The 22,469-nt window shown below is 44.0% G+C and overlaps 2 protein-coding genes across 20 annotated transcripts; one reads left to right on the forward strand and one right to left on the reverse strand.

Annotated features, from left to right (window-relative positions):
* Positions 1–854: 854 nt before the first annotated feature.
* Positions 855–15,738, reverse strand: LOC117583989 (multidrug resistance-associated protein 1). 18 transcript variants are annotated; one of them, XM_034272704.1, is made up of 13 exons: positions 15,641–15,738; positions 13,113–13,236; positions 11,514–13,031; positions 11,321–11,458; positions 10,692–10,838; positions 9,687–9,771; positions 8,808–9,627; positions 8,365–8,741; positions 3,919–4,139; positions 2,674–2,891; positions 2,107–2,613; positions 1,659–2,040; positions 855–1,600 (listed from the first exon to the last, which is right to left on the reverse strand). In XM_034272704.1, the coding sequence occupies exons 2-13, from the start codon at positions 13,164–13,166 to the stop codon at positions 1,409–1,411; spliced, it is 4,659 nt and encodes a 1,552-aa protein (XP_034128595.1). In that variant the 5' UTR covers positions 13,167–13,236; positions 15,641–15,738; the 3' UTR covers positions 855–1,408. The 18 variants fall into 18 exon arrangements, with proteins under 18 accessions (XP_034128595.1, XP_034128586.1, XP_034128593.1 ...); XM_034272695.1 differs by lacking the exon at positions 3,919–4,139 and adding an exon at positions 4,813–5,036; XM_034272702.1 differs by lacking the exon at positions 3,919–4,139 and adding an exon at positions 6,554–6,774.
* LOC117583991 (PIH1 domain-containing protein 1) lies at positions 13,498–21,855 on the forward strand. 2 transcript variants are annotated; one of them, XM_034272716.1, is made up of 5 exons: positions 13,498–13,706; positions 13,801–13,915; positions 16,504–19,311; positions 19,667–20,514; positions 20,577–20,740. In XM_034272716.1, the coding sequence occupies exons 1-5, from the start codon at positions 13,638–13,640 to the stop codon at positions 20,646–20,648; spliced, it is 3,912 nt and encodes a 1,303-aa protein (XP_034128607.1). In that variant the 5' UTR covers positions 13,498–13,637; the 3' UTR covers positions 20,649–20,740. The 2 variants fall into 2 exon arrangements, with proteins under 2 accessions (XP_034128607.1, XP_034128608.1); XM_034272717.1 differs by lacking the exons at positions 16,504–19,311; positions 19,667–20,514; positions 20,577–20,740 and adding exons at positions 20,844–21,463; positions 21,525–21,668; positions 21,731–21,855 and having other exon boundaries at positions 13,522–13,706.
* The last annotated feature ends 614 nt before the right edge of the window (positions 21,856–22,469 follow it).

Consider the following 22,469-nt stretch of genomic DNA (forward strand, 5'->3'; position numbering starts at 1 on the left):
TAGGCGCACTATTAAAATGATTTAGGTCAAAATTGTGACCATACTAACTGCATTCCCCTAGCATGAGATCAACGGACTTTATAATGTGATTCGCCAAAGTAATCAAATTTCTGGTTAAACTTCATGAAAGTTTTCATTTGTGAATGTGGTATAAAGGCCTGCCAGACATTTACAATATAAATAAAATTGTGTATTTTTTAACATCCTTAAAAATATATTTAAATTAAAACCTCAGTGTAATTTTGTCTTTTTTTTTTAAAGGAGATTGTTGATTAATAATTTATAAATATAAATACTTATATCTGCTTCGCAAAGTATTACTTCCCTAGAGCAATTATTGTTTATTATTTATTTATTCTTGTTTATTTACTCTTGCTCTTCCATGTTTGAATTCCTTCTATGGCGGCAATTCCTAGAACCATAATTTTGCTGGCCTATCGAAAAATCGCTTTGAGTTGGCAGCCCGCTAAAGGCGGCTTTAAGTGTTGTACAAGACACTTTTTTTTTGTTATTTCAAACTATACGAAAATAATTTTTACTGTGAAGATTAAACAAACAAAATATAAATTAAACTAAATGGTTTTGGAATTAGAAGGCCCTCTTCATAATGAAAATGAGAATATTTTTTAAATGAAAACTCGTTTCAACTAACTTACCAATGATAAAATAAAACTCTTAAATTCGTCAGTGGGATTTTGTTGGGTTGAATTTGTTAACCCATTTTTTTATTATGTTATTTAAGTATACATTTTACAAAAGTTTCAAAATTGATTTAACTACATTGACCATTGTCTAACTGATTGCATCAGTTAAAGGCAGAAAATTCTTGAGTGAGAGTTTTGGATAATTTCATATCGTTCGTTTCACTAGTAATTATTTTAAGTACATAAATACGTGGCATACATAAGAGTTATCCTTGTTCTTTGTTCAAGTTTACATCGGTTGGTTTGTTGTTGTTTTAGAAAACTAAGTACAATACAAAAATACGACTCGACTATGTAAGTTCATACATACATCAATGTTACAGTACATAAATGAGGACGCACATAAGAATATTAGGTAACCGACGAAGACACGACTGGTTTTTTTTTTTTTTTGAATGGGTTTTCGCTTAAGCTATGAACATAAGTTGGTATTTGCTTATCTCTTGTTTTTCATCTCTTTACGGTTACCGTAATCGTTTCATTTTTGTTTCTTTTTGCTTTGTTTATAGTTGCTGCCGCTACATTTAGCCATGAGGTAGAGCCAGTTGCCATTTGCCAATTTCCAATTAATTGATTTCAAGCACCCTTCAATGAATTAGTTAGTGTATCTACTCGTCTAGTGTTAGAGATGTTTTTGTTTGTTGTTGTTGTTTCATTGATTTAGGGGAGCGGGACAGACATTTTCATATGAGTTTCGTAGATCCTTAAACTAAATTGGCGTCCTTGGCCATGCTGTAGAAGGCCGACTTGGGGTTGTCCAGCAGCTCTGTGGGAGAGGCGAACTCGGTGATCTGGCCCTTGTCCAGCACAATCACCTTGTCCGAGTCCATAATGGTGTTCAAGCGATGGGCAATTGTCAGGACAGTGCACTCCTTGAACTCCGTGCGAATAGTTTTCTATAAAAACATACAAAAGTTACTAGGAATTCGCCTTATTCGTGGCACTAATCCTTACCTGAATCAAATCATCTGTTTCCAAATCTACAGCAGCTGTGGCCTCATCCAAAATTAGAACCTTGGTCTTGCGCAGCAGAGCACGCGCCAAACACACCAACTGACGTTGGCCCACCGAGAGATTCTCTCCGCCCTCGGAAATCTCTTGATTGAGACCCCCCGTCAAACTCTTGACAAACGACTTCAAGTGAGCCAGCTCCAATGCCTTCCAGATCTCGTCATCGGTCTTAATCTCGAAAGGATCGAGATTCATGCGCAGAGAGCCTGAGAAGAGCACGGGATCCTGGGGAATGATGGTCAGGCGAGAGCGCAGCATGTGCAGACCCATGCCAGCGATGTCAACGCCATCGATCATGATGCGGCCGCCGGCAGCCTCAATGATTCTACAAGCAGCCAGCAAAAGAGAAGATTAGCCTGAGTCGTCGACTGTATGCAGAGATCGATCTTACCTGAACAATGCCAGCGTCAGACTGGATTTACCGGCTCCAGTGCGACCCACAATGCCGACCTTTTCGCCGCCAGTGATGTTGAAGCTAACGCCACGCAGCACTAGGTCCAGGCCCTCGCGGTAACGCACCTGGAAGTTCTGGAACTCAACGCGTCCCTCCTCGGGCCAGTGCTGGGGCTTGTTCTTGTCCTGCTCCAGCTCCCAGGCAGCCTCCTGCTTGGTCTCTCCATACTCCTTGATGCGCTCCACGGACACAATGTTCGTCTCAATGTCCGAGCTCATGCGCACCAGCCAGTTGAGCGTCTGTGTCACCTGCAGGGCGTAGGTCACCGAAAGACCCACTAGACCGGGATCGGTTTGTCCGCCGAGCACGGCGAAGAGCGAGGCAAACAAAATGATCAAATTGCCGACCATTTCCAGGCGGATGGCCAGCCAACGATTGGCTATCACCGAGGGATATTTGCACACCTGGTTCTTGTCCACCTTGGCATCCGATTCATCAATGAAACTGCCAACATATCGAAAGTAAATTAATTTTAATGAAATGTTTATTTTAGAGCAAACGTACCGATCGCCAACGTTGTAGGCACGAATGGTTGAGGCTCCAGTCACGGTCTCGCCGAAATGCGAGTAGATCGGGGAACGTGAAACAGACTCCAGTCGCATCAGCTGACGGGATGTGGCCACATAGAAGCGCTGAGCAAAGTAGTACAGCAGGGCGATGGGCACGACGACGGCCAGGAAAATGGGCGTGGACATGCTAATAACCACAATGGTAGCCAGAACCTATGCAATGCAACACCGCAAAAACAATATTGATATACGAAATTCGGTTGAAAAAATTCGTTCGAAATATGCGGTAGAAGAAGGTGCGGCAGGTTAGTTGGAAGAGAGAAGGAGAGAGAGAAATGATGAAATTGAGAGAATATTGGAATTCGAATGCCGGATACTTGATGGGAGAGTTTTTGGAGGTGTGGGTGAGGGAGAGAGTCTGGAGGCGCCGCCAATGGGTAAGCAATCTGTTAGTTTTTAATGATGTTTGTAGACGATTTTGTTTGTTTGTTTTTGTAGCAATTTGAAGTCTATAGAGTGCCGAAGTACGCAACAATTACCTCAAACGCACACCAGATACAATCATTTATGACCTGCGGCATTTTCTGGTCAACCGTTTCAATATCTTTCGAGAATCGTGACAGTAGGCGACCCACAGGCGTCGTATCAAACACAGTCATGGGCGCACGCATTACATTTTCAAGGAGCAGCGTATGGAGCACTACGGCGGCGTGCAAACAGCCCAGGGCAGGGGCCAAGTCCGAAAAGAAAGACGTTATACCTGCGATTTGTCCATTCAGGATGGGATGATTGAGTTGATTAGAATTCTGGTTTAGACTGTGACATCGATTGCGCTGGGCAATCGACAATCAATAAAGTTCAAAGCTCGAGATGGTATCTGCGAGTCGGACACCGATCCAGCAAGGTAACCAACAAACCCCGAATCGGCTAAGGATCGTTTCAGGGCTTAATCGGTATCTGTGGATGCGATCACCATAAAGAGAGTGAGAGGGAGACAACGACAGCATAAAAGGTAGAGGAAGAGTCTTATGTTAAGAGATGAGTTTTGAGCGAGACGAAAACATGCTCCCGCTCCAGTCAAACACTATCGTTTATATTTGTAAATATGTACAAAGCTATTGTCTAGGGGATGTGGAGTACCGGAGAAAGCTTCAAATTGCTACGATATGAGTAGGAGTATCATTTGGGCTGTTATTTGAATGGTTTAAGCGTGTGTGTTTGTTAGTCACTGGGAACATACCCGAAACGCTTGCGAATTAAAGACGCGTGCTAGTTCTGGCAATACCAAATCCAATTTGTATATATCGTTTGCCAGACGATCGAGTACTCGTGCCCGCGGCTGTGTGTCAAAGAACTCTTGCGGGGCATGCAGTATACTACCAAATAGATGGGCAAACAATTTCTGGGCAGCAGCCAAGCCGCCAAGGTAAACGAGAACTACACAACCGACATAGCCAATGACTGCGGATATCGAGGGATAGTATTTAAAAAATTGTTTTGGTCAGAAATTGTACCAATGACTGTAGATTTTTGGACACTTTTGTTGGGTTGTTAGGGAGGACCAATACTTGGGTTAGTGTAAGGAACGGAAACAATACATTTCGATCTTTAAACTGAAGAGTAATCAAAGGAAAAGTTTCGGTGGAATTGGAGTTATACCTGAAACCCTGTGCTCATGACCATTCGTATATTGATCGGCATTACCAGGTCCAAGCAGTTGATATCGTTCGAGCAGCGATCCAATATGCGACCCTTGGGCGTTGTATCAAAAAACTCTGACGGACAGTGCATGAGATTGTTAAACAGTCGGTGGAATACTCTGGATGAGGCATGTAAGGTGCATGTGAACAGTGTTATGGCGGCGCCGTAATTGCACAGACCTGACATTCGATGAATGATTTTGTTTTGATTTGGGTTTAGTTTCGATTTCGATTGAAAGATATAGTAAATTGTTCATGGAAAAGAGAGTGGAGTTGAGTTCATGTGTAGTTTAAGTCTTAGTTTATCGAAAACTTGTGCCAAGTACAAACCATAACTCATAATAATTCGCTACAAACCAAAAATTCTTCATAAGAATAATAACTGGGCGGATAAAACTGGAGAAATTAAGGTAAAAGTATATTTGTGCAAATACCATCCAAATGAAGGTCATAAAGGAATCCAGGGTGGCGGGTAACTCTTCGTCGACAATCTCCATGTCGCCGCTGAAACTATTCAGTAGACGTCCGATCGGAGTTACGTCAAAGAAGCGGCACACGGAGCCACGTATGATGACATACAGCAGGTTATTGTGTATAAACTTGGCCGCCTTGAAGCCGCCCAGGTAGACGACCACGACCGCAAAGTAGGCTAACACACCTGCGATTCGAATCCGAATTGGATCGGAAAGTGGAATTTCATTTGTGAAATGACAATGGGTATCGTTCAGGTTCAGGTTTGATGGCTATCTTAATGAGGCGATCGATCTCCTACAGCGTTATCTCTATCGTTTGTCAAAGTTTATCTTTAGCTCTCTCACCAACAAGGCTTAAACAATAAGGGCTCTGAGACTTAGGAAATCTTCAGAGTATATTTTAGAGACCATAACCACTGGTTATGATTATGTTTAATTAATGATCAGTTCCCCTTTTGGGCTTGCTCACACATGACTATTTCTCTCTCACATTAAGTAAAGGCATTTTCGAGTTCCAATGAGTTTGTTTTAGAATAAGAATGAAGCAAAAGTGAAAAATGGCAGGGATGCATGTTAGGTGTTGGTTGATAAAATTGTGTATTAGATTGCAGAATTGTTGTTTGGGTTAGTAGTTTGTATTGTGCAGCTGGGGGGTTACGTTTCGTTTGCATTGGTTTGGGGATTGGGAGAAATTTGTAAGGTTCATTCTTTACCCCGAAACTTGTGCTCAACAACATTGAGAACAAAGTTGGCAGCACACCGTCCACCGTGTCAACATCCTTGGAGTAGCGAGAAATTATGCGACCTATTGGTGTCGTATCGAACAGTTCCATTGGCCATTTAAGGCCCTTGTTGAGCAGACCGCGGAAGATTTCCGCTGAACAGTGTAGACCGCCCATTGCCAGGGCCAGTCCCGAAAAATATTTAACTACCACTGCATGAATCGTAGAAACACAATGTTTTAGCCACACATAGTTTTACGATTATTCATAAAAAACTAACCCAAAATTATTATCATAATTCAACTATTGTTCATGCTCATGTTTGTCACTTTTTTTTTTGTATTGCTACAAGTGTACGTAGGATAGCAGTAGGTGTAAGCTCCCCGAAAAGTTAGTGATTCACATTTATACGATTTGGAGTTAGTGTTACTTTTTTGTGCAGTAGGATTAAGTGGGTGCCGTGCCAGGAATTCCAATTGAAAGTGTATTTACAGTCCCAGTAAGATTTTTTATGTACAGTCATCAGTTCTTAAGCTACAATATATACAAGAGCTCCCAAATATCTGCCTAATTTGAAGAGGTAGAGATCCAAATTCTTCGCAGAATATTTTTGGGAAGAGGAAAGCAAATGAATCGATAAATAATCGTTTTAATATTTAAACTTTCAATTAATAATTGACCAATTACTGGAAAAGAAACGCACTCAAAATTCAAGGGACTAATGACCATGCGCCACAGCATGGGCAGGGCATTATCAATGGTATCGACATTTGCAGCGGACACAGAGAGAGAACTATCATGAGACCTTTAAAACGCTGCGAAGAGGACTTGAACTACTCAGCCAGGAGTTTAATTCTTTAATGAATCTTGTTGGTGGTGGATGAAAGGGTGTGAATTGCGTTTCAGCATTATAAGTTCAGTGTAGAGTTGGGCTATCAGAAATAGTTATGCAATGCACTGCTTATTGGTTAGATATTTACCGCAAAAGCTTGACTTATGACCACGCGCCACAGCACGGGCAAGGTATTATCAATGGTATCGACATCTTTCGAGAATCGATTGACAACGCGCCCGAGGGGCGTGGTATCGAACAGCTCCATGGGCCAGCGGAAAACATAATGCAGCAGTCGCTCGTGCAGCTCCTTGGAGCAATAAATGCAGCCAATTGCCAGCGTGAGTGTGGCAATTAAGAACGTAATAACTGGAAAATAAAATGAGGTTTTGAACAGGATAATCGCTAATCGGAAGCACTTTTAGCGTACGCAGAGACAGAGCTGGCATGAGAGACGGGACACGTGACATACTCAGTTATGTGAAAAAAGAATTTTGAATAGATGCGGAGCTGCTTTTAGAGAAAAACCACAAACAATTGCATCACGCCGAACCGCAAATTGAGGGGCGGGGTATTGTCATTGGTTTCGATATCCTTGGAGAATCGATTAACGATACGGCACAGAGGCGTGATATCGAACAGCTCCATGAGCCAACGCATCGTGGCATGGATTAGAACATTGTGCATATACCGGGCGCTATACACACAGCCCAGGGCCAGTACCAGGGTGGAGAAATATCCAGTGATAACTTTTGGAAGGTGGAAAATTGACATTAGTCCAGGCCAGACATAAAGAACAAAATACCCAAGAAAAACGATTGCCCAACGACGACGGTTATTAGTAGTTGTTGTGATGATATTCGTATTGGATAATGCATGATGAGCAGGCCAAACCATGATTGATGATTGATAGCAAGTATATCCCTCAGTTGTTTTGGTGCCGTGCAAGGATTAATTCTTAGTATCAAGTGCCGTTTCGAGTGGCATCGTATTATCATCATCATTTACCATGAAGCCCTGGCCCATGACGACACGTATGTTGAATGGCAATACATTATCGATGGTATCGATATCTTTCGAGAATCGATTAACAATGCGTCCCAGCGGCGTCGTGTCGAACAGCTCCATCGGCCAGCGTAAGTTGTAGTACAAGAGCGTGGTATGCAACAACCGTGAGCAGTCGAGACAACCCAATGAAATGGCCAATGATGAGAAGAAACTCACTAACACTAAAAGTGTTTCATCGATTTTTCGATTGTTGTCGATAATTTTGTTGTTTGTGTGGGAAAGTCGGGGAGGGAGAATGTAAATACACAACAACAATTAATATCGGTAAAAATTATTGAGTTAACAATGCAACACATGTACGCATACACACACACACACACAAAAGGAGAACCGTTAGATTGGGTGAGTGTTCTGAGCCGCGATAACAGGAAATCGATTCTAGCATTTGGGCTAGTTCCATCTCTAATGAGATCAATTAATCGTTTCGTATCTGTGCCGCAATTCAGAACATTTATTGTGCAGAAAAACTAGTGTTAGAATTCCATAATAGGGATAAGGAAAAATATTATATAGAAAGCCTAGTGTGTGAAAGCCGTGCAGCAACAATAAGTGTGTAGGTTTTTCTTTGCGTGTTCTTTGTGTTTTTGTTTTGTTTCAAGCCAAAGTGTGGTTTAGGGTTAATTGTTCAAAGAAGAATAGAGCAGTGGGGGAGCTGTCTAAAAGGTAGCTGAGCAGCATGTGTTCTCTCTGCGCCAAAGTAAGAAGCAAAATAACATAAAGCAAAACAAATCCCAAATACCAAACATAAAAGTAAACAAAATAAACGAAAAAAAAGCACAACTAAAACATAAACTTAAGCAACTAATACAAACAATTAAATGGACAAAACGAACATGAAACAAATACATTTTTGGAATAATATAAAAAGTGATCGAATCACAATGGACTTACCTTGACCGAAACCGAATGCGCCATAGACACCGAGATACATGTCCCTGAGTCCAGTATCGGTTTCCACTCGTTTATCATTGGACCATTTGGCTAGCCACAGATTCGAGCCGATTGAGAATGCTTGGAATACAAAGTTAAGCACGAGCGTGGCCGCCGACAGGAAGATGCCAACGCTCTTGATGTAGTGCTTGTAGACGGCAAACTCAACGCCCCCAGTCTGTGATTTTTCCGTTTCGATGAGCTTGCCCTCGACCTCCTGCTTCTTTTTGAGCGAAGCGGCCGAGGCAACGGAATCGTGTGAGTTCTGACGCCTGGTGCGACGTCGCAGGCTGCCGCCGATGCCGGTGCCCATCAGACTGTCGGCAGAGGTAACCGAACTGGAGATAAACAAAGAAATTATGATTATAAATATGCTATGGTTTAGGTGTGTCTATTGTACTCACATTGAATCTGATAAGCTTTCAGTGCGTGCCAGCTTAATGGCCTTTTCGACACTTCCAAGCAATTCAGGGACATCACCGGTGCTAGAGATTTGGCGTTTGATCTGATTGAGCTCTTCCTCCTCGGCATTGCCATCTTGCAAATGCTGGATAATAAAGTCGGCAAAGGCGCCCTTGTTCTTCACTAGCTGATCGAATGTGCCACTCTCACTGATCTCGCCCATTTTCAGCACATAAATGCTGTCCACCTGGGGCAGGAAGGTGACACCGTGCGTGACCAAAACGCGTGATTTGCGTGCCAAGAGTCCCTTCGGTCCGATCACTTCATCGAAGATGTGTTTGCCTACATGCGAGTCGACGGCGCTCAAGGGATCGTCCAGCAGATAGAGATCTGCGTCACAGTAAACAGCTCTGGCCAGGGAGATGCGCTGCTTTTGGCCACCTGAGAGATTAATGCCCTTCTCACCGATTTCCGTAAGATCTCCGGCCGACAAAATGTCAATGTCGGCACGCAGGGCGCAGGCATCGATCACCTTGTTGTAGCGCTTCCGGTCGTACGTCTGCCCAAAGAGGATGTTGTCACGGACCGTCGCATTCTGAATCCACGCCTGCTGTGGCACATAAGCCATCTTGCCCACCGTGTTGACAACGCCCGCAAGCTTCTCCATCTCACCGAGGAAAGCCTGCACCACCGAGGACTTACCGGAGCCGACGGTGCCCACCAGGGCCACCAGATTGCTCTTACGCACCTCAATGTTGATGTTTCTTAGCGTAATTTCATCGCCCCACGAAAACTCGCCATTCTCAATGCTCATGGGATGGGCTGCCATTAAAAAAAAGCAAAAATTAGACATAATCTTTATAATTGTTTCTGTAACTTACGTTTGGATGAATCATGGAGTACGTTGTTAGGATCAAGTTCTTCACTGTTCAGGAACTTGTTTATACGCTTCACAGAAACTTGCGTCTATCGATCCACACACATGGAAAACAAAAATCGATTAGAAATGCTGCACAACAAACAGTAATTTTCACACGGAAGGGCGGTTAGTAGATGGGAGAGGGTTTTGTATAGGGGAAAGATATGCTCCAGTCCAGAATTTAATGAGTGCTTGGTATCCTCGACATCTGCCGAGGCCATTAAATACCCCCTGCAGAATGACGAGTATTTAAATGTTACGGAATGGGGAACTTGAATTGGACAAATTGAGAATTTTAAGAGTTAAATCACAGAATATGTGGAAATGGAAAGGATTAAATCAGCGGTTGGCCATTGACCATTGATGCAAGGACTCGGGATGCACAAGCGAATGCCGCAAAATAGAATACTCGAGAATAGTATTGATTCTAGAGTCTATTTCCGCTGAAGAGGATTGTTTTGGCTTTCTTTTCTTGGAAAATAACATTTCAAATGGTAATAAAAATGACGGACATAGTGACGAATCCCCCAGAAATACTACCCACTGCAAGAGTTATCAGAAATAAACCCAAATATAACATTCGAAATGTAAAAGCAGAAACCCGCAACCATAGTATGTTGAAAAACGGAATTTGGATTGGTTGCGGACAATTGTAAATCCCAGAGAATGAATGAGATGAAATAAATTTAGAAAATGGTTTTAAGATATTCTAAATGGATCGGTGGATCTGTGGTTTGAGGAGTGTACGGGAGTGTTGGGTCATGTAAATTTGTTTTCGGCTAAAAAAGAAATCAAATTCAATAAAATCAAACATAAATCACAATCACAAAAACGTCACAGTAGCTGGAACCGATCACAATGTGGGGCCCGTTGAGAGAGATCCAAAGTGTGGCAGAATCTCTACCCTAGCGGTGGGCCCCCCACTGTGATCGAGTTTGGCGATATTGCAATTGGGATTAAAACTTACTTGCACCAGGTTGGTGATCAGCATGGGCAACATTGTTAGCGGAAAACGAAGAATGTTGAATAATGATAATGAGACAAAGGTTTTGGTGGCATCAAGCACATTATTTTCATCGACTAGAACGTAAGTGGCAAATGTAACTAATGAAACCTAAAAGATAATACACGAGAATTGTTAAAACGATTTGCATTTGAATTGATAAGTTTTGATTTGGATTTTTGGTTGGTTTTTCTTTGTTTTTTTTTTTTGGGTATGGATTTTGGAGTCGATTGTATGCACCATAGCCGAAGAGTAGGAAATGATGTTCGTGCCGCTTCCATAATCATCCATAATCATCGTAGCCTTTACCTCGGCTATGTCAACAGTCAGCATGGGCAAGACGGTCAGCGGGATTTTCATGATGTCGAATAATGCGAGACTGACAAACACTTTTTGGACGCTCAGCTGATTCGCCTCGCTGGTCAGCACGTAAGTGGCAAATGTGACCAGGGAAACCTTTTTGTTTTTTTATAGACACATTCGGATAGTTCCAAGATTAGTTCCAGTCCAACAATTGATAGGCGGCCCACTGCCGGCAGCTGTAAAGAGATTTCAAAGCTTGGCCCGTCGTCAGGGACGTGGGCATATCTTACCAGGAAGGGCGCACATGACCACAGGAACGATGTGCTGGCATTCAGATAAGCGGTCGAGCGCAGTGTGGCTATCTCCTTCTCACGTATGTCCAACACTTGCTTCTCGAAGCTCGGCTCCCAGGCATACAGCTTGAGGACCTGTTCATACAGCATTAGCGGGGATTGCCTTTAGATGGAAGAATTTGCAACTCACCTTAATGCCACTCAACACCTCATTCATCAGCTTGACGCGGTCGTCCTTGTACTTCATTTGACGTACTTGATAGGTCTTGATGCGACTGGCAATTACACCATTCACCGGAATGAGAATAACCAACACAGCCAGGCCAGCGAGCACAGACGGGCCCAACTGCTGCCACAGGAAATACAAAGCCAAACCGATTTGCAGTGGCGCCGACCATATCATGTTCAGGTACGTGGTCAATTCCATGAAGCGCTGTGCATCCACGGCCATCAGGTTGACAATCTCGCCGACGGTGGATTCCTTTTTGGTGGCATTGGAGATGAGCAGAGCCTTGCGGTAGATGGCATTGATGAGGGCGGTGCGAATGCGAAGACCCACAATGAACATGCGATGGAAGTATTGGCCGAGAATGAAGGTCTGGGCAGCGGCAAGGATGAACAGCACAACGGAGTACAGGATACCCTTCCATTCGGGCTGTGGATCGGTATCCTGCTGCTCCACAAAGCTAATAATCATGCTAAGCACCTCGGGCTGGGCAAAGGTCAGGACGTCTGTAATGAATTTCATGAGGGCTCCGAACAGGAAGACGCCGCCAAAGGACTTGTAAATTGGCGGCATAATGCTGGCCATGCCCTTCTTGCGCCCGGTCTTCTCTCCGTGCGGATTCTCGAACGTCACATTGCCATTGCTAAACTGGGCCTTGGGCTCCGCCTTGGCGCGGCCCTTGTAGTTCTTACGCACATTCTGGTTCCAGTGATAGGCGAAGATGGGCATCACCTCGGAGCAGCTGTCCTGGGGACGCAGATCCCACAGATCATTCTCCTCCAGCGGATTGCGATAGCCCTTAAGGGCCATCTTATCGAACCAGTGGTACGTGATCCTTGACAGGAAACTGGCCGACAGTTCGGGTATCTCGTTCTCGCCTCGCTGGTACTTGGTCTGCCTGGGCTGGCCATCGGCGAAGCAGTTGAGCAGCAGCATGCAGCAGTACAAGGTGAACGACACGAAGAAGCTCACGTACAGGTACTCCTCCCAGGAGAAGTCCGACTCAGATGGCTGCTGAGACGCGTCGATCTTGTTGCGCTCCGATGCGTCGCTCACCTCCGTGCGACAGCGCGGAATGGAGAATATGGTCAGCAGGAACCAGAAAAGGAACTGGCAACCTGTCGTCTGCACGCCGTACTTCCGGTTCAGCGGTATAAAGATGAGAATCAGCAGGAAGGTGGCAAACTTGATAATCGGACCCCACACATCAAGGTCGTACAGCGGTAGCTCCGAGTCGCCGCCCTTCTTTACCAGCGCCATGATTAGGTCGAGGGCATTGATCACCAGAAGTCCGATATTCACGAGCAACTTGGTCACATTTAGCTTGTTCCATGGTATATTCCTGTCCAAGCTGGCCTTCAGGTAGTAAAAATCAAAGACCACAAAGAGCCAGTAGAAGGCGCATGGCGCCCACACGAGGGCGGTCTGTTCGAAGCAGGGCGTAAAGTCCGGATTGTTTGTATACCAGGTCACTGTGGAGTTCTGCAATGCACACACGAGCAAAAAGCAATTAAAAAATAGTTAATTGATTCTCGGAATTTGATCGGCAGATCTATGACGCACCCAGAATGTGGATCCACAAAACCTGTCCATCGGCGATCCAATATCCTCCGCCATGGCTCTGATCGCGTTTTAGAGCCAACACCACGTGCGTTTCTTGAGGGAATTATAGGTATAAAAGTTATAGCTATAATAGAAAAAAAATAACAAAAGTTAACCAGCTGTTCCGTTCTCAAGAAGCGGCGCAACAACAACTTGCTGTTGGTATTTTCTGGATGGTAGTTTCTTTAATAGCCAGTGCTGCCAACATTTTAGCAAAATTTTAGCAGCTGTTCTGGTAGAAAATTATTATTATATTATAGAGTTCGTATAATAATATTTTGTAATAGCCAAACTAGCCATAAAATAGTATTTTTGTATAAATGGTATTACTACCCTAATCACATACGGTCACGCTGTTTTGAATTCTGACAAGTTGACAGCCCTGCTAAGGAACTTCGACAAATTGTGCATGTAGGGAATAATTAAAGTTATTTCACGCTCTATTTAGATAGTATTTAATCAGCGCGAGATAATTTAAACAAAATCATGTCACGCCGCACAAATTTTATCGACGGCAACGACAGTTTCCGCGATCAGAATCTACGTTTTGTTCGGGTAAGCAAACACAGCGATGAAGAAGAAGAAACGTTTTTTTCTGGGCCAAAAAAGAAATATGTGTATGAATTCTCGGTTTTCTCTGCCCGCACAGAATGAGTTCGAGGATAATATGAACCAGTTCTTCGGGGGCGCTAATCCATCTGACAATACACAGCAGCAGCAGCAGGCGCCACCGCGGGATGCTTTAATTGTGCAACCCACACCAGGTGAGTGAAATGTTTAACCCGGCGGAGACTTCTCTTCCAGCGGTGGAAGCCCAAGAACGTGCGCAATTCTTGCCGGTCAGGCATGACACCAAACATCTGATAAAAGGGCTGCCTAGTTTACGCTTATCATTTGAACAAGCACCTGGCCGTGGGGCTAATCTCGACAAGTGCGGAATCATGTCTTTCAGATAGACATCGGTCTGACACTTGTCGCTATCGATTGCGTATGCGTTACGGGACCCCTAAGTATAGTACAGTGAATGCACGCTAAGTTGTAAAACAAATCCCGGATAAAGATGTCACTTGAACGTCTTTTTACTAGATTTACTTTGTAATCTTTTCTTTATATATTTTGATAAGTGTATGGGAAATCCGGCTGGAAGGTCTTAACCTCCGCCCACTCCACTGCCGCAGACCTTTCTTGATGTCACAGTCAATGGCAAATATGCAACAAAAAAAAACTAGTTTTAACTGAAGATACAATAGCTAATCTTAGCACCCTGGAGGTGGAGAAGTTTTAGGCGTTCGTGTGGCCGCTAGTCACATTTTATGGGCGCTAAAAACTTGTTTGCCGCGTCGACGCGTACCCGTGTGTTTTAAGAGTTTGGCTATAGATAAAATTCTAGCCGCTGAAAACGAGTATTAGATTTTTGATGTATGTAATTAGCAACGAAAACCAGTTCCCCCCTCCAACCATCCATCAGGCAATTATATAATATTTGAACGAAATAAAAGTTCCCCTCTTTTAAGAAACATTTTTGATTTCAAATTGTTGCGCTTTTCCCGGAATTTCTCTGCAAAAAATGTGCACTGTCATGATGAGATGATGGTTAGATCTGCGCCCCCAGAGATATTCATCTGATAAAAGTGCTGCCTGGTTCATTAGACTTTTCCTTTCCTTGCATGGAAATAATATGTATAATTTATGTATTATTATCTCCCCACAACGCTACTTGATACACAATATTAATGGACACTGACAGTGTTTGTCTACGATCGGAGCGATGAGCTGAGTGTATATTCTGGCCCTCAAGAAGTCCTCTTCCTGGTTGCTCACAGTTTTTACCAATGTCTGCTATCTATCTACTATATCTTTTGTGCCTTCTGTCACGAAATGGCTTCTTATCTCGCTTTTTGCTTCGGAGCACACTTCACAATCTCTTTCTAGTTTTGAATTGCATTTTATAGTCCTGGCCGCTTCTTATCGCGCTCACACTTGCTCCAGTTTGTTGTTCCTCTTCTATGAACAATAACAATGAGTTGCCATGACTAGTCCGATTATCAAGACCTCCAGCAGAATCTGTCGAAGCTACTATGTACATAGATACCATCGTTCCAAGGTCTGTAAAAAACGCGTTTGGCTCTATGACGTCAACTCGAATTACAGAAATCTAATCATAGCCATTAGTTTTAGTTTTTCTCTCTCTGCTAATGTCTACATGTGCAATTTCATTCGAATAACCTTGCCAGTACCAATTTAATTATTTTTGTATTTTTTATCAATTAAATTGCGCTTGGAGCATGACAAAACACAAATTGTTTTTATCAAACAATTTGAAACGTGATTCACCCACAAGACCCCCAACAACATGCGGGAGAAACGTTTGAGCGCGAACAAAACTCACGCACCACCACCACGCTTCACGCGCCACAAAAACACTTGTTACGTCCCGCGGTCGGTCGAACCAGAGAATCGATGCGACCGAAAATATCACTTATAATTACCTCTACGTACATATACTGGGGGAGGCGAGAGAATCAAATTGTTTTAAGGGCGGGGCACACAATGAATAGACTGAACCCGCTCGCAACGAACTGAAAAGTTAACTGAATGGCAGCCAAACGTTGCGGACAAACTTATTTGTTTGGCATTTCAATAGACGACGAAAAATATATGCACAAAAGAGAGCGCTGATATACCACGTCAGAGAGAGATAAACCCAATAAAGAGAGCGAGATATGGGTGAAACAAAAATCAACCAACAATGACTATAAAAAAGAAGACAAAACCCAGAGCTAGATAGCGAGTTGCTAGAAGAGAGAAAGAGAGCATCGTACTCTTTTTCAGACTTTGATCAATGAAAAAGCTGAGAAGCCCGGCTTGTAATAACAGTGAAAAGCATGAGAGCTGGTCACATTGCAAAACACTGGACTAACTGTGTATTTGCATTGGCATGCCAATACATGGCAAATAAACTGACTCTCTCACTCTCTCTTTCTCTATCGCCGCTCTCCATCTCTCTTAATACCAAATGGTCTGCAAACATACATATGCATGTACATACATACATAGACTCTTCCAGATGTGATGAAATAATTTTCGCCCAAAGAGAGAAAACTTAACTAAACCAAAAGCTGGCAACTCTTTACAACAACAAACAAATCAACTTGAAAAGGCAGTGGGCTCATTTATGCCCATTTATGGCTTTTTTAAAGGGTATTTTTTGGTTTATTTGTGTTGTTGTATTATTATTACTTTTATTTAATTATTAATGAATACCTTGAAAGTTTCGTGTGCAGACAGGAAACCGCCCAGTGACTAGTCTTAACCAGAGTTCTTCCTTCCATCCTTCTACACTTTCACATAGACGGCCATGTGCTGGACACTCGCCGCCAGTTTCTGCGCCAATTGGGCGCCAGTCCGAAAATGGCACACGCCCTGGCTGTGCGCACCCTCGAGGTGCCTAATTTTGATCTGCTCCACTTCCAGCGGCGCCGCTATCGCCTCAGCGTGGAGCTGGGCGACAGTCGGCAGCCCGATGTGGATGCCGTTGTGCTTCAGTCGATCGGCACTCTGCTGGAGAAATCCAAAGCGAATCGAAACCAGAGCCGTCCACGCACACCATCGCCGCCGCGCAACATCAACTGGCACAACAGTCGCGACATATCGCCGCAGCAGATTGAACGATCGCGTCCACGCACTCGCAATGATGAGGATAATATTCGGGGCCGTCCGAGGGGAGCACCAGTTCCCAGGGAAAACCTTCCATCGGGCCCAAGGAACGAGGTAACATCGCCAGCTCGTCGGGATGATTTCATACCTTCTCCTAGAATGAATGTGCCACAAGGTCGCAGGAATGATGTACCACCCGGACGGAGAGATGTTCCACAAGTTCGCAAAGATGATTCCCCAACTGGTCCCAGAATGAATGTGCCACAAGGTCGCAGAAATGATGTGCCACCAGCACGCAGAGATGCTCCAGCAGCACGTAGAAATGATGCTTCACCTGCTCCTAGAATGAATTTTCCAGAAGGTCGCAGGAATGATGCTTCGCCAGGACGTAGAAATGATTCTCCAAGAATGAATTTGACACAGAGTCGCAAAGCTGTTGTCCCACCAGGACGCAGCGATGCAGTTCCACCTGCCAATGTACCACAAGGTCGCAGGAATGATGCCCCAGTAGGCCGCAGAGCTGGTTTTTCATCTGGTCCCAATGCGAATGTTCCACCAGCACGCAGGAATGATCGCAGCGATGCGTCTCCAGTCGCTGCCAGAGTGAATTTAGGACGCAAGGATGCTACTCCTTCTATTCCCACAGAGAATATACCATTGGGTGGCAGAGCACCGGCTGCTCCACCTGGTCCCAGGGCAGCGATCCCAACAGTCCCCGTGGCCGCAGTGCCACCTCGTGGGAAAACGACTGCCGGTCCTAGAAAAACCGTTCCGCCAGCTCGCTTGGAACCATTTCCGGCAGTAGGCCGTACACAGGCTGGTCCACAACATCCTAGTGAGGTCGCACCAGCAGTGCGCGGGAAGCCTGGTCCTCCAATGCGCAGAAAGCCAGGCCTGGGGAAGCCTGGTGCAGCCGGTCCAGGACGCGGACCACCAATGCAAGGGAAACCTTCTGGTCCAACCATTCGCGGAAAACCTGGCCCACCTGATCGCAGGAACAACAGTCAAGGTCCAGGCCGTGAGAAAGCTGTTCCTCAAGGTCGCAGGCCAACAGTTCGCCGAGACAATAGTCAAGAATTTGTCGAACATGAGCGCAGTCCTCCGCACTTCGGTGGGGCTCGCAATGATTCCTACCCGAACAATCGCCCAGATCGTTACCCAAATAATCGTAATGAGAACTTTGAGATGAATAACCGTGGCATGGATGAAGAATTTTGCGATCAGCGGGACTTTAATGATCCACGCTTCAACCACGCACAACGTGGACCTGGCCCTGATAACTTTTTGGTCAACCAACGTCAGAACATCGATCACGACGACGACGACGACGACGACGACTTTCAGCGCCAGCCGCCAGCGCCTTTTATGGGTCATCCAAACACAGAATTGTTCGATTCAGAGCCCAACTTTGGGGGACAGCAACAGCAGTCAAGAAACATGGGGGGACGCCCCCAAATTGGGAAAAATTACCAGCGCATCTTCCACAACGATCAAGTAACTATTCTACGTACGGACTTGGTGGATCGCAATGTACGCCATTTCGATCGTAATCAGGATAACTTTGGTCCCAATGATCGCGACTTTGAGGGCAACTTTCGTCATCGGGAGCTACGTTTCAACGATGCCAGAGATGGGCGGCAGTTTATGGATGAAGAACGCTTTCGCGGACAGCAGCAGGTGGACAACTTTGGGGAGCAGAACAAAAACTGGCGCTTCAATAATTTTGATAACAACTTAGAGCGCAACGATCCGCACAACAGAGATGTTCGATTTAATTTCAACAACGAACCGAACGACAGAGATCTACGTTTCAATTTCAGCAGCGATGATCGTGATGCATACAGACTCGAACGCGAACCCAATGATCGCAACGATCAAGGCTTCATTGACGACATTGACGATATTGACGACTCTGGACCTGGACCCTATCAATCCAATCAACATCGGTTCAGTGGCGGCGATCATCGCTTTGAGAACGATCGTGACTTCGATAGGCAGCAGCTGGAGTTTGATGGAAATTTCAATCAATCGAACGACCAACAAGAGTTTGACACTTTCCGCAACGATTTCCAACCAAATCAATATCAAGACAATTTTGATTTTGATTTTCAAGATAGAGGAGATCGCCGCTCGTTGGATCGTGGCAATGAACGCTCTGGCTATGGTTACCGTAACACAAATGCTCATAATCAAGAACGTAACACTGCCAGGAATATAAATTCTGGTGGGTCAAATCAAGCTCGACAGGGTCCACGGAATGTCAATGCTGTTGGTCCCAATCAAAAGCGAATAAATTCGTCTGCAAATCGTGCGGGAAATGCACCAAGAAATACCTATCCCTCAGCCAGGGCCTCTGGTACGAATCCATCAACAATAACAGCCAAGGGTGACAAGAACACTTTTGCGGCCAATCCTGTTGCCTCAGCCGCCAATCAAGAGGCAAGCACTTCAATGCAGACCAGGATAATGCCGGGCAAGCCGCCAGAGGCAAACCCTCGTGCTGGTAAGGCCAACAAAACCAAAACCTAATTCGTTTCAAACATTATCAGTAAATGTTTATTGTCCACTAAAACATTTACTGGCGATGAATGATGTTGTAAAGAATTATTTTGATTGCGGCAGGGATGCAGACCGGTTTCGAAGAGCCTTATAATTGGTTACGCCTTCAATAGAGATTTCTTCACTCAATCCTTCAACCGTTTACATCGACCAAAGAGCTCGACACCGACTGAATGGATATTAAACCCCTGCAAGGGAATATTTTCCTATAAGCAATTCATTCGAACCGAACCGACTTGCATCCCCGCCTCGCGGAGAATATTTCTAAAACAAAAAAAATAATACCCATAATTTTACAGGGCAAAAGCGAGTCGCTGGCGATGCACCCCAGCCAACAGTTGGGGTTGCGGCCAAGCGACGCAAAACTATCAAGGGTAAATGCTTCAATATTGGCGGCAAAAAGTTGCCCTATGTGGTGTTCGATGGAAAGTTGCCGCAGGCCGAGGAGGAGTCCTATGCTGTTACCTTCTTCGAGCAAATACCCAACTACAATACGAATGTCTTTGCCACCGAGGATGGCATAGTTGTGGAGGAGCCCGACAATGGCGATGATAGTTCAGACAGCGAAGTGGAGCTGCCCGAAACCACAAAGGGGTCGGGCAGATATTTTTCTAAATCAAAAATTCAAAAGGGCCTGCGTAACGAATGGACAGCTCTGTATCGTAATAATAACTACAAGGACTGGCACAATTGGTGGACGGATTACAAGTGGTGTGGCCACGAGATCAACAAGGTGCTGGAGAAGTTCGACAATCGGAATCTGCAGAATCGCTTTTTGCCACTCTACAAAACCAAAACCACTGAAGAAGTGGTTAATAGGGTCTTTCAATTGGGAAACCTCGGATTAGAAAAGAATACATTCCATGTGCAACGCAATATGCGGGCCATCTTCATGCTGATGAACGAAACTTTCCTGACCAAACTGCAAATTCAGCAAATTGAGAAGCTGGAGAACTTGATACGGCGTGTGCCCAACCATTTGTGGCTGTATAAGCTGCGTAGCATGGTCTTTTTGTGGTCGAAATATAAACAAATCCTGAAGGACCAACCAAAAAATATAAGTAAAACTTCCCTCAATGGATATGCCAAAAAATGGAAGACACCCATGTTTCACTGGTTGGCCAAGCAGGCATTTGATGAGCTCAAGGTATGTGCTCATAAAAAAGTATTTCCCAAATCAAACTGAGATTTTTTCCGTTTCACCCACAGGCAATCAGTGAAATCTCTTGGCCGGATCATAACAAATTCTACCCGGGCATAAAGAAACCCGTTAAGAAATAAATTTTGCCTAGAAACATTCACATTTAATATAAACTTTTAGCATTGAAGTGTAAATTGAATTAGAATAAAATAAACATTTCCCTCTACCTTGACACAATGTGCAATGTGCATATAATCCCTATAAATAATATCTGTAATATTTTGATTTTTTCTCTTTAAACAAACCACTAATGTTTCCACCTTCTTTTCCGTCAGGCTTCTGTGTGAAGAGCTTCAAGGTGAACAGCAATGAGAAGTTCTTCATCAATGTGTGCCAGGCGCCGGAGGTTCCAGCGCCCGAAGATGTCACTGAAGAGGAGTTAATTGCCATACTGGAATCACCGACACCGGGCTCGTTTCGTGTGCCCATGAGCATATCCGATCCGCGACAAACCAAGGATCGTTCCAACAAAACCGTCGATGTCTGTGACATTGCCATCAATCCGCAGTTTCTGGTGAAGTTGCAGAAATCGCAGCTCTTCAAGAACTTCTTTCAGCAACTATCCGCCGAGGCCCTAAGCGAGAAGTACAACGTACAAATATCCATGGAAAAGACCATCATCCTAAACAATCGCAAGTTCATGGGCACCCTGGTCTCCCATCGAGTGCGCAACGCTGATGTGAAACATGTCCAGTCCGTTACCGGTAATCCAGCTGCAGTTGAAGGCGCCAAGGATAAGCAGGCGCCTTCGAAATTGATCCAGGAGATCGATGCCAAGCATGCGGCTGAAATCCGTAAGAGCCGTCAGAGAGAGGAGCTGCAGTACAAGCTACGTGCCCAGATTCGCGATGAAGCTGTTCATGAAATCCTCGCCGAGATCTATCTACCCAATTGTGTATGTGTTTAAATATTACAAAATAATATGGTATTAATCATAAAACTCTTCCATGTTATAGGTCTCGTCGCATGAGGTCAACCTGGATGTGGGTGAGGATCGCATCCTTGTGGAATCCAAGAAGCACGGCTATCTCTTTGACAAATTTGTCAACTATCGCTTGCAACAGGATCGCGCCCGTGCTCTGTTCGACAAGACAAGCAAGGTAAAAGTCCCCTGGAACCCCAGTCTATACATTTCTTTATACAAATTTTATTTTTCTTTCAGATGCTTCAAGTCCGCATTCCTGTTTTCAGTCAATAATCATAGAAAAACATAGCGCATCTTCGCCTTATATATTCATAATGCTTAAAAATAAATTGTTTCATTTCGAAAATGTTACCAAATTATGACAGAAATAATTTAAAAGAAATTAAGTTTTTTCTCCTTTAAAAATGTATTGTTGTATAAAGTATACATTTTCGTTTTGCCATTTTGCTATGAAAATATGTAAATTTTCCAGCTAAAAATACCGTCTTTCTTTTTCTGGTATCAGTTTTTTTTATTTATTTAGTATTGTGTGACGGAAAATTCATCAGTCTAAATTTAGGCGGAAAGCAGTAAAACTCTTATTGTTTCACATCCAACGAATTTTATATATTTTCTTAGTACTTAGTTGAAGATATTCATTGGTATCTTTGTGGTACTTTTGCACCTGTGGTCATCACGTTTAAATAATAGGGCTGAAACTGAATTGTTTGTTGACAATCAATCAAAATCAAAATAATCAAAATGGTCCCCCATTTATATTAAGTTTCCAGTTTTAAGCCTGGTACTACAAAAACATTTTGCTAGCAAAATATAGAATGCTCAAGAGTGACCAGAGCTTAACACTGCATACCGTGCGGTTCTGTTGTTTTGCAAAAATTGTTTTGTGATGGGTAAATGACAGGAAATTTATTTAACAATCGGATAAAACCATATGTTCAGTGGTGAAAGTCGCAACTAGGTTTTAATATTAGTTCGA

This window comes from Drosophila guanche, unplaced genomic scaffold (assembly GCF_900245975.1).
Source record: "Drosophila guanche unplaced genomic scaffold, DGUA_6, whole genome shotgun sequence".
In the NCBI taxonomy this organism is placed as follows: Eukaryota; Metazoa; Arthropoda; class Insecta; order Diptera; family Drosophilidae; genus Drosophila; species Drosophila guanche.

What these genes read in the sequence shown, in the direction of transcription:
- LOC117583989 (XM_034272695.1), bottom strand. Translation starts at nt 13,166, where the DNA reads ATGGCGGAGGATATTGGATCGCCGATGGACAGGTTTTGTGGATCCACA. An exon ending in TTTGTGGATCCACATTCTGG is followed by an intron (nt 13,032 to 13,112) that starts GTGCGTCATAGA and finishes TGTGCATTGCAG; the next exon opens with AACTCCACAGTGACCTGGTA. An exon ending in GCCTACAACGTTGGCGATCG is followed by an intron (nt 2,614 to 2,673) that starts GTACGTTTGCTC and finishes ATATGTTGGCAG; the next exon opens with TTTCATTGATGAATCGGATG.
- LOC117583991 (XM_034272716.1), top strand. Translation starts at nt 13,638, where the DNA reads ATGTCACGCCGCACAAATTTTATCGACGGCAACGACAGTTTCCGCGAT. An exon ending in AGAATCTACGTTTTGTTCGG is followed by an intron (nt 13,707 to 13,800) that starts GTAAGCAAACAC and finishes CTGCCCGCACAG; the next exon opens with AATGAGTTCGAGGATAATAT. An exon ending in AGGCATTTGATGAGCTCAAG is followed by an intron (nt 20,515 to 20,576) that starts GTATGTGCTCAT and finishes TTTCACCCACAG; the next exon opens with GCAATCAGTGAAATCTCTTG.